General features: G+C 53.0%; 2 protein-coding genes across 2 annotated transcripts; both read left to right on the top strand.

Moving 5' to 3' along the window:
* Positions 1–338: 338 nt before the first annotated feature.
* On the top strand, positions 339–7,162 carry LOC136993018 (olfactory receptor 14C36-like; the record flags this gene model as incomplete). The annotated part of the gene is made up of 2 exons (XM_067303036.1): positions 339–1,253; positions 7,112–7,162. Coding segments are annotated over exons 1-2 (966 nt in total), but the record flags the coding sequence as incomplete, so codon positions are not given.
* Positions 7,163–9,659: 2,497 nt separating this feature from the next.
* On the top strand, positions 9,660–10,583 carry LOC136993135 (olfactory receptor 14A16-like; the record flags this gene model as incomplete). Its single annotated transcript, XM_067303146.1, has 1 exon — positions 9,660–10,583. A coding segment is annotated over exon 1 (924 nt), but the record flags the coding sequence as incomplete, so codon positions are not given.
* Positions 10,584–11,046: the final 463 nt, after the last annotated feature.

Below are 11,046 nucleotides of genomic sequence, written 5' to 3'. Positions count from 1 at the left end.
ACTTCCCACTGGTACCTGGACCAAGTCCCCTACCCCCAGCTCCCAGCTCCCATCCCCAGGTATCCCACCACATAGCGGGGTCAGTTTGACACCTCCATTTACACCCCCAAGCAGAACAGGACTGACTCCTCTGGAGCCAATGGGCAGAGGCCCCTGCTCCGCATGGCACCCTCAGCCAGTGTAAAGAGAGCTGCAGAAAGGGAGCTGAGGGAAGGTAAAGGGCAGAGGAAAGGTGGGGATTTCTATGAGACACAGAGTGGGTTTGGCTCAGAGAAGCCTGCTCTAACTTGCCACTGTCTTTTCCTCCTTGGACAGTCCACAAAGCCACGAGGAAGCAAATGTCCAACAGCAGCTCCTCCAATGAGTTCCTCCTCCTGGCATTTGCGGACACACGGGAGCTGCAGCTCTTGCACTTCTCGCTCTTCCTGGGCATCTACCTGGCTGCCCTCCTGGGCAATGGCCTCATCATCACAGCTATAGCCTGCGACCACCACCTCCACACCCCCATGTACTTCTTCCTCCTCAACCTCTCCCTCCTCGACCTTGGCACCATCTCCACCATTGTCCCCAAATCCATGGCCAATTCCCTGTGGGACACCAGGGCCATTTCCTACTCAGGATGTGCTGCACAGATATTTTCCTTCCTTTTTTTATTTGCAGCAGAATTTTATCTCCTCACTGTCATGGCCTATGACCGCTTTGTTGCCATCTGCAGACCCCTGCACTACGGGACCATCATGGGCAGCAGAGCTTGTGTCAGAATGGCAGCAGCTGCCTGGGCCAGTGGTTTTCTCCATGCTCTCCTGCACACTGCGAACACATTTTCAATACCACTCTGCCAAGGCAACACAGTGGACCAGTTCTTCTGTGAAGTTCCCCAGATCCTCAAGCTCTCCTGCTCAGACTCCTACCTCAGGGAAGTTGGGCTTCTTGTGGTTAGTGCCTGTTTATTCTCTGGGTGTTTTGTTTTCATTGTGCTGTCCTACGTGCAGATCTTCACTGTTGTGCTGAGGATGCCCTCTGAGCAGGGTCGGCAGAAAGCCTTTTCCACGTGCATCCCTCACCTGGCCGTGGTCTCTCTGTTTATTAGCACTGGCCTGTTTGCCTACCTGAAGCCCCCCTCCCTCTCATCCCCGGCTCTGGATGTGGTGGTGGCTGTTTTTTATTCGGTGGTGCCTCCAGCAGTGAACCCTCTCATCTACAGCATGAGGAACAAGGAGCTCAAGGATGCAGTGAGGAAACTCATTCAGCTGGTACTAGCTCAGCAGCAATAAGCTGACCATCTTTCCTCACAAGCCAGTTCCAGTTTTTCTCAGACAGCTCTTGTGTTTTGGGACTTCTGTCTGTGATAGTCATGTTTTTACAGAAATGTTTCAATTCATCCCACCTCTCCAGAGGCACAAACCCCGTCTGTCTGACTCAGAGGCTTTGTGTAAATCTCCCGAGCACTGTGTCAGAGCTGGCCTCCCTTGCAGCATCTCTGTAATAAAAGGGGATTTCGTCAGTACACTGCCTGAAGACTGGGCTCTTCTTCCCAAGCGGGAGCCAAGAATGCACTCTGGGAATTGTACCCGAAAAGCCCCTTTTGCTGTGACTGGGTTTTCCGTGGGCTGAGAAGGATGTGCTCATAGGGTGATGTGTGAGGGAATGAGGGCTGGATTCAGCCTTCACTTGGGGGTGCCCAGTGGCCCTGGAGAGGGTGAGTGCTCAGGAGTTTTCTGCTGGGGACTGTCTCAAATATTAGAGGGCTGGTGACAGATGCCCATCCTTCTGGAAGGCAAAAAGGAGCCACCAGGTGAGCACAGGGGATTTCCAGGGACAGCATGTGCCTGGGACGGGCAGTGAGTGGAGACTCCCAAAACTAAGTGGAGTCACCCAAAGTCAAGGGCCAAACCAAGGAATGCACCAAATCAGGCTCTGCAATCTCAGGAGAGACAATGGGGACTCATCACGCACAGGGAAGGCAACCTCAAGGGTGGTTCATGTCACCTACAATGAAAAGTCATAGCTGCATCTAATGGCACAGCTGACCCCATCCTGAGCCATTGGAAACGCCTTGTGATTGCTCTGAGCATCTTCCACAGCCACAGATGCCTGGGGAGGGAGTTGTCAGGTGCGGTGATGCTGGACCAGCCGGGTCTACCCTGACCAGCCCAGCCAGTGCGGAGTCACCCAGGGCCCCACAGCCCACTCGCCCTGCAGAGCAGCACCGGCAGCCCAGGGAACACAGTGGAGGGGTGCAGGAGTGGCTGGGCAGGCCAGCATGGACACACTGACCTGGGGAAAGGCTCTCTGGAGAACAGGGATGTCTCTGGAGAAGAGCAATGGTGCCATTGTGTGCTTGTGGGGAAGAATAAATGAAAACCTGTTTCTGTGTGTCAGCTCGGGGCAGAATGCTCTGTCACTGGAGCTGCCTGAGGAGCCCCGGGTCCAGGACTCGTGTGCCGTCCTGGGGAGAGGGGCTGCCCAGAGGGGCTGCAGGCAGGATGTCCTGGAGATGAGAGCAGTGGAGACATGGAGTGAGTGGCCTCCATTTCCTTGTGCCATTGCTGGCCCCCAGCCCTTGGGCTGATGGACTCACACCTCTCTCTGCCCCCCAGGACCTGCTGTGCCCTTCAGAGGGGCTGTGGCTGAGGAGCGAGTGCCTAGAGCTCTGCAGCCCCCTGCGACAGGCACTGCTGCGGGGTCACCCCCAGTGTGGGCTGCTCTGCTGTGTGGGCTGGGGAGAGGGCAGGGGAGGTGGGGAGAGCTGGGGAGGGTCTGGTCTGGTCTGGGAAGGGCCCAGGAGGGGAAAATGCCAGCAGGCAGCTACTGCATGTGAACGGCAGTGTGGGAGCACACAGCCAGGTGCTTGCAGGGCAAATGCAGGTCTCCTGGGAAGGGCACCAGGACATGGCAGGTGCAGGAGAGAGCCCAGGTTGTTCCCTGTGTTGCATGGACACACTGGGGAAGCTGCCCCAGGGCCATCGTCCCAGAGCAGCCCCTCACATCATCCCTTTCCAGTGCTGGCTGCTCACCCCAGCTGTGGGGTTGTCCATGGCCACCTCCATCCTGCTGCAGGTTTCTCTATCCCAATGGAGGGGAAAAGGCCAGCCTTGCATGACTTCTCTTCTGCACCAGATCCTGGCAGATCCCGGAGCACGGCTGTTTGCTGACCCCCATGTGGGGCACAGCCCTGGCTGGGTAAGGATATTTTTACATTTGCTAAAGACCTTAGGCACATCAGAGTGCCATCACCCTCATGCCATGACTTTTTGTTTGTGCCATACTCATTTGGTATCATGTTGTAATGTACAGGAGTTGTAGGCTGTGAGCAGCGCCCATTCTGGATAACGAGTCACTCGTAAAGAAACCTTGAACTGAAAACCTTTCAGGCCCAAGAGGCAACCTCACACCACTAGGAGGGGCTGGTTGTGGGGAGGCCATGTCAGGTGCTAACCCACATGCAGAAAAGGACTTCCTGCCTGCAAGAATTGCAGTGCCTATCACCAGAGAGGACAGAATCACAGAACCATTCAGGATGGAAGGGACCTTGGGAGGACTCTAGTCCAACGTCCTGCTCACTTAGGGATCCACACTGAATTCACACCAAGTTCCTCAGGCCTTTGTCCAGCTGCATCCTGAAAGCCTCCAAGAAGAGTCCACAATCCCTCTGGACGCCACTTCAAATGCTTCAGGATCCTCATTGATTTTTCTCCCTTATATACAATTTTAACAGCACTTGTGTCAGCTTTGAACTCTTTCCTCTCATTTTCCTGCCATGAATTCCTTTAAAAAGCTTGTTCATTGTCAGTGGCAACTTTGAACTGGGAAGCTGCTATGAGTTCCCCCAGAAACCTTCCCTTCTCTGTGCTGAATAAACCCATTCCCTCAGCCTCTCCTCACAGGGCAAGTGCTCCAGTCCCCAACCACCTTGGGGACCTGCCACTGAGCTCACTCCATGTGATCAACAGTGTTCTTCTACAGGCAGCCCCAACTGGACACAGTCTCTGGATGGGCTCTAACAAGTGTTGAGTAGAGGGGCATAATCACTTCCCTCCATCTCCTGGCTGTGGTCCTGTTCATGCAGCCCAAGATGCTGTGGCCTCCTTTGCTGCCAGGGCACGCTGCTGGCTGATGTTCAGCTCGCTGCCCACAAAGACTCCCCAGCCCATATTATTGCAGGGTGTTGGTCTACCCCAGGTGTAGGACCTGCACTTGTCCTTGTTGAATTTCACAAAGTTGGTGATAGATTGTTCCTCCTGTCTGCTGAGGTCCCTCTGAATGGCAGCCCTCAAACATGTGACTCTTCCTCCTGACGAGGTGTCATCTACAAACAAGATGAGAGTTGCATCCTCCAGGACACTGGTGAACCTGTCAGACAAGACAGGTCTGAGTATAGACCCCTGCATACTCCACCTTTACCTGGCTTCCTGGTAAAGCATGACCCATTCAAAAAACCCTCGGAGCTCCATCATCCAAACAGCTTTTTATCCACCTGAGTGTCTACCCAACTTATCATGATGCCTTATTGTATTCAAGAATATTCATGGAGACAGTGTCCAACACCTTGCTAAAATCATGGTAAATGACATCCAGAACTTTCTGCTCCTCTACAATCACAGGTCTTTTATCACAGAAGGCAATCAGGTTGTGCAGGAATGTTTTACCTTGGGTAAATCCATGCTGATTGTTCCCAGGCACATTCTTCATGTGCCCAGAAATGTGATGTGAGAACATTTGCTGCATGACACGCTCCTTACCAAAGTGAGGCTGAAGGGCTTGCAGCTCCCTGGGTTGTCCCTGTGGCCTTTCCTGAAGATGGGCACAACACATTCCTTTTTCTGGTCATTGGGACCTCCCTTGATCTACACAACCTTTCAAAAGGTGATAGAGACTGGCGTTGATATGACATTGGCCAGCCCTCTCAGTGTCCTCATGTGCAGGCCATCACATCCCAGAGACTTGCATGGGTTGAGTACTTACAAGCAATCCCTCACTCAACCCTCATCCCCTGCTGGCTGTTTTTCTCCTCTGGAGCCCTGACTCGAGGCACAACAGCTCAGGAGACCTTGCTGGTGAAGACTGAAGCCAAGAAGGCACTGAGCTTCTCAGACCCATCTGCATCTGCTATTACTAGAGTCCCTGCCCCATTCATCAGTGAGACCAGGTGTTCTTTGATTATACTTTCTCTGTTAGTGGAGTAGTAGCAGCTCTTCTTCATGCCCTTGATGTCTGCTGCAAGTGTCTGCCCTCAGAGAGCTTTGGTTTCACCATCCCTACTTTGGTGGACAAGAGTATCCTGTTTAACCAAGCCAATCTCCCAAGATGTCTCCTAGTTCTAATGGGTATTGCTATGGACCATCCTTGTGCTTGGTGGCTGCTGTCCTTAAAGACCTGCTGGTTTTCCTAAGCTCCTTTGCCCCTCATAGCTGCCTCCAATGGGATCCCCCACCAGTCCCCTGGAGAGGACAAAATTTCCTCCTTTGAAGGCTGGAGTCTGTACACTACTATTGTCCTTCCTCATTGCCCTCACGATCTGGGACTCCACTATTCCATAGTCACTGCAGCCAGGGTTTCCACAGATTATCACAGCCCTCATCAGTGCTTCCTTGTGTGTGAGTACCAGGTCCACGTGAGTGTCACCCTTACTGGCCCATCAGGGAGCTGTGCTTGGAAGCTGTTGCTGACACCCTCCAAAAATCTCCTGGACTGCTTGCACCCTGAAGTTTGCCCTTCCAATGAATGTCAGCGAGATTAAAGTCCCCCCAGAAGAACCAGGCCCTGTGATCCACTGACTTGCTCAGGTTGCTTAAAGGAGACTGCATCCACCTCCTCATCCCCATTGGGGGGTCTGTAACTCTCATCACAACGTCACCTTTACTCTGATGCTCATGCACAAGCTCTCACCCAAACCCTTGTCCATCCCATACAAGAGCTCCATCCATCTGAGCTGTCCCTTCACACCAAGGGCATCCCCCCCTGCTCATCTTCCCTAACGGTCTTGCCTGCAGAGCTTGTACCCTGCCATCACAGCCCTCCAGTCATGGAAGTGGTCCCACAGCATCTCAGTTATTCCAACCATGTTTCAGTCCTGTGACAGCTTGTGTATCTCCATCTGCTCCTCTCTGTGCCTCTCAGGCTGCATGCACTTGTGTATATTGGGTTGCAGAGCCTCAGCTATGGCACAGAGAGCAGACTGGTCATGGTGCAACCTGTTACCAAGATCCAAAGACACTGTGTGTACAGTGGTCCAACTTCAGAGCAGAGCCATGCTGGCCTAGATAGCAGGTGGCAATGTAATGGTGCAAGGAGGTTCCCACTGAGAGAGAGCAAAGCCTGCAGTGCCCAAGGCCAGGGAGAAACAGAGCTGGGCTGTGCAGGAATGGCAGGAAATGGTTTGGCTGCCTGAGCTGATTTGTAGCAGCTTGGGGCCTGTGACAGAGGTGAACCAATCTCCAGGCAGGACAAGGTGCCACTGAAGAAGTCCCTAGGCCTGTGTGGCCTGTGATCCAGGCACCCTGAGGTCATCATTAGACCAGTTCCTGTTCATATCACCTGGTAGTGAGAAGAGGTTGCAGCAGAGAGGAGCAAGAAGGGTTTGAGAGTGCAGAGACTAGAGCAGAGACCTTGGTGGGAGGTGCCTCTCCCATTTATGAAGCACGCTTGGCTGTAGATCAACAGGACTTGGCCTAAAGGCGGTGGTGGGATCCAGTTCTCTGGACACTGGTAGGAAACCTGAATTGCCCTGGGGCACTTGCCCAGCAACCACTCCAAAGGGGCCTGGTTTTCCTAGAGCTCCCGTGATGTACCTGCTAGAGACACGTGGATGGGCTGGACCCCCCAGGCATCCAGCATGGCCCTGCAGGCCTATTTCCATGTCACTGAATCAAGTGCCTGCACTGGATGACATCAACTCTTTGCAATGTTGGGATCTGCATGTGTCTCAGCTTCCTAGTGAGTGCAGCTCTGGTCGCAGTGGGCAACTAGTATCATTGCAGGTACCAAGGCAATTCCCTGCCTGGCCCTCAACTCATGCTCTAGAAGGATGTGGGTGTCACACTTGCTCCAACAGAGCAAGCAGACACTGGCACATGTCCACCAGCACATCTATCTCTTCCAATGTCACCAGGTGTTTGTGTGTGAGCAACTGACTCTCACCCTCATCTCCACTGATTATAACAGGAGCATGGACCAAGATTTCACATGCAGACATCCGTGCTGTGCTCCCTTCTGCCTGGGACAGGGGAATCCCACCCACTTTGTGTTTTTTATGAAACTCACAAGAAGGATCTGAATCCCACAGCAGCCCAGGGCCTTCTAAAGCACCCTGAGAAGCCCAAAGCGACTCCTCTGAATCAACACCTAAACCATGTGTCAATGAGCTCTATTCTTGTCTCCATCTAGGTGTCCTACCTACTTAAGAGATGGGAATAGGAGCTTCCAGAGTGGGACATTTCCAGCTATCATAGATAGCCATCCTCTGATGAAATAAATTGCAGTGCTGGAATCAGTCTCTCTCCACTCTTTAGCAAAGGACAATAGCTGATTATTTTAGTCTACCTCAGTGAACATTTCCCAGGAGGATGGAGCAGAAGACCTGCATGGTCATGCATAGACCAAGATCTCGCATGCAGACATCCATGCTGTTCTCACTTCTGCCTGGGACAGGGGAATCCCACCTCCTCTGTGTTTTTTGTGGAGCTCACGGGAGAATCTGAATCCTATGCCAGCCCAGGGCCTTCTAAACCATCCTGAGAAGCCCAGATTGACTCAACTGAATCCATACCTGAACAATGGGAAAAGGAGCTCTATTCTTATACCCATCTAGGTGTCCTGGCTAGCTAAGAGATGGGAATGGGGGCTTCCTGAGTGGGACGTTTCCACCTTTCGTAGACAACCATCCTCTGATGAGACAAATTGCAATGCTGGAATCAGTCTTCTTTCAGTGCTTAGAGAGGGACCATCAGTGATTACTTTAGTCTACCTCAGTGAACATTTCCCAGGAGGAGGCAGCAGAAGGGACAGAAGAAATCATGCCTTCAGCTGGGCCTTTGGTCCTGAGTGGGGCCAGACTCCTGGGATGGAGGGAGCTCATGGCAACCAGGCAGCACTGCTGAGACACAGCGCTGTCAGGAGCAGCTCCTCTGCAAAGAGCAGCAGGGCTCCAGGCACTGCCTGCAGTTTCTGCCAGAAGATGAGACAAGACAGGGAGAAGTGAAAGGCAGCGTGCAGCGTAAGGACAGAAGAGAACTCCTTGTGGGAGAAATCTTCACAGCCCCTGACACAGTAAGTCTCTGGCTGCAGGGCAATGCTACTGCAGTTCCTGACAAGGTCTAGAAATCCATCCAGTCACACGATGGATTTTTAAGGATCGCTCTATCAGTTTCAGCTTTACAGAGTAGGAGGAGATGCTTCAGAGCAGGGATTCCCAGTCACAGTGCCACAGGGACACAGCATGCTGCTACCTTCTCCCAGGGACGCTGCATTGGGGTGAAACCTGGGTGTGCTCGCAGATCTGTCCAGGACTGAAATTCAGAGCAGTATCTCTGCGCCCCAGGGTGCTGTGTGCCCAGCGCAGTGACTCTGCTGCCCACAACGGTCAGCACTCAGCCTTCCCGGGGACCTTCCCACAGGGTGAAGCTCTGGGCAGGAGGAGAGATTCCTGGCAGGGCAGCTTGAGCCTCCTGTCAAGAGGATGCTGCATGGGTCATGTCTGCCTGCATCTCCATCTCACTCCGAGGACATTTCTAGAGGGGACTTTCCAAAAGGAAGGTCAGGGCAGGGGATACATGAAAGGGAAGGAGCTGTCAAGAGTCTGTGCTTTCAGTTTGATTCTCTCTGGGTGGGGTGAAATGGGATTGGATCTGTCAGCTTTAGATAGGGGACTGAGACAGTGACACTGACAGAGGAGCAGTTCTGGGAGGGACTAGGCAAATGCCTTCATCCACCTCTCAGCCTAAGGACAGAACCAGCATCACCTTTCCAGCCTCAGCAAGGTTTCTCTCACCTGCTCCAGAGCACCGGCAAACACGGAGGTGCCCTGGGCAGTGTCCTGCCCCCGGGAGATTTCTGCAGGGCAGAGTAGAGCTCACAGTGGGTGGGATGGGGTGTATGAGCACTGAGAGGGGAGAGATGTGGGGACGGACAAACAGCTCCCCGCAGGGACACCTCCAGGCAGCAGAGTCATGCTCAAAGTGGGAGAGGAAACTGTCAACTCCAAGGCCTCCTCTCCTCTCCCAGCCAGCACAGCCCTCTGCTCTCAAGGTTATGGGGTCCAGATAAAGGAAACAAAAGAAGCCTTAAAACTCTTAATGAACCCACATTATTTAGAAGTGCGAGTGAAGATGCTGAAAATCCCTTCAACAGTATGTGTGGATGAAGTGTGACTCGAACTGGGAATATAGATTTTAGTCACCCCTCTTCCCATTTACACAGTGCTGTAGGTCAGGGCTGACTCCTCTGGAGCTCATGGGCAGAAGTCCCTACTCCTTGTGTCAAACTCGGCCAGCACAAACCAGAGCTCAAGCCATGGAGCTCAGTGACACTGCTGCTGAGATGGGGAGAGGTAATGTGTGTGTGTTTGGGGGAAGTTACGAGAAAGTTGCTCAGAGAAGTCTGTCCTAACTTGTCAATGTGTCTCCTTCCTCAGACAGTTCCTCTGTGCCCCAAAGCAGCAAATGTCCAACAGCAGCTCCCTCAACGAGTTCCTCCTCCTGGCATTTGCGGACACATGGGAGCTGCAGCTCTTGCACTTCTCACTCTTCCTGGGCATCTACCTGGCTGCCCTCCTGGGCAACGGCCTCATCATCACAGCCGTAGCCTGTGACCACCACCTCCACACCCCCATGTACTTCTTCCTCCTCAACCTCTCTTTCCTCGACCTTGGCACCATCTCCACCACTGTCCCCAAATCCATGGCCAATTCCCTGTGGGACACCAGAGCCATTTCCTACTCAGGATGTGCTGCCCAGGTCTTTTCCTTCTTTTTCTTAATTTCAGCAGAGTATTATCTCCTCACAGTCATGGCCTATGACCGCTACGTTGCCATCTGCAGACCTCTGCACTATGGGACCCTCATGGGCAGCAGAGCTTGTGTCAGAATGGCAGCAGCTGCCTGGGGCAGTGGTTTTCTCAAAGCTGTCTTGCACACTGGGAACACATTTTCCTTACCGCTCTGCCAAGGCAACACAGTGGACCAGTTCTTCTGTGAAGTTCCCCAGATCCTCAAGCTCTCCTGCTCAGACTCCTACCTCAGGGAAATTGGGCTTCTTGTGGTTAGTGGCTGTTTAAGCTTTGGGTGTTTCATTTTCATTGTGGTGTCCTACGTGCAGATCTTCACTGCTGTGCTGAGGATCCCCTCTGAGCAGGGACGACACAAAGCCTTTTCCATGTGCCTCCCTCACCTGGCTGTGGTCTGCCTCTTTGTGACCACTGGCCTGCTTGCATACCTGAGGCCCGCCTCCATCTCCTCCGCAGCTCTGAATCTGGTGGTGGCTGTTCTGTACGCGGTGGTGCCTCCAGCAATGAATCCTGTCATCTACAGCATGAGGAACAAGGAGCTCAAGGAGGCACTGAAGAAACTGGTTCAACTTCTTCTAGTTCAGCAGCAATAAGCTGCCCATCTCTCCTCACAACCAGCTCCCAGTTTATCTCAGACAACTCTTGTGCTTTGGGAGTTCTGTCTGCGATAGTCACGTTTGTGAACAAATGTTTGAATTCATCCCACCTCTCCAGAGGCACAAACCCTGTCCGTCTGACCCAGGGGCTTTGTGTAAATCTGCTGAGCACTGTGTCAGAGCTGGCCTCCCTTGCAGCATCTCTGTAACAAAAGGGGATTTCATCAGTACACTGCCTGAAGACTGGGCTCTTCTTCCCAAGCTGGAGCCAAGAATGCGCTCAGGAAATTGCACCCAAAATGGCCCTGTTGTCATGCCTGGGTTTTCCATGGGCTAAGGAGGATGTGCTCATAGGGTGATGTGTGAGGGAATGAGGGCTGGATTCAGCCCTCACTTGTGGGTGCCCAGTGGCCCTGGGGAGTGTGAGTGCTCAAGAGGTATCTGCTGG

This window comes from Apteryx mantelli, chromosome 11 (assembly GCF_036417845.1).
Source record: "Apteryx mantelli isolate bAptMan1 chromosome 11, bAptMan1.hap1, whole genome shotgun sequence".
In the NCBI taxonomy this organism is placed as follows: domain Eukaryota; kingdom Metazoa; phylum Chordata; class Aves; order Apterygiformes; family Apterygidae; genus Apteryx; species Apteryx mantelli.
The sequence above is the reverse complement of the archived record's forward strand: the minus strand, read 5'-3'. Positions and strand labels throughout refer to the sequence as shown.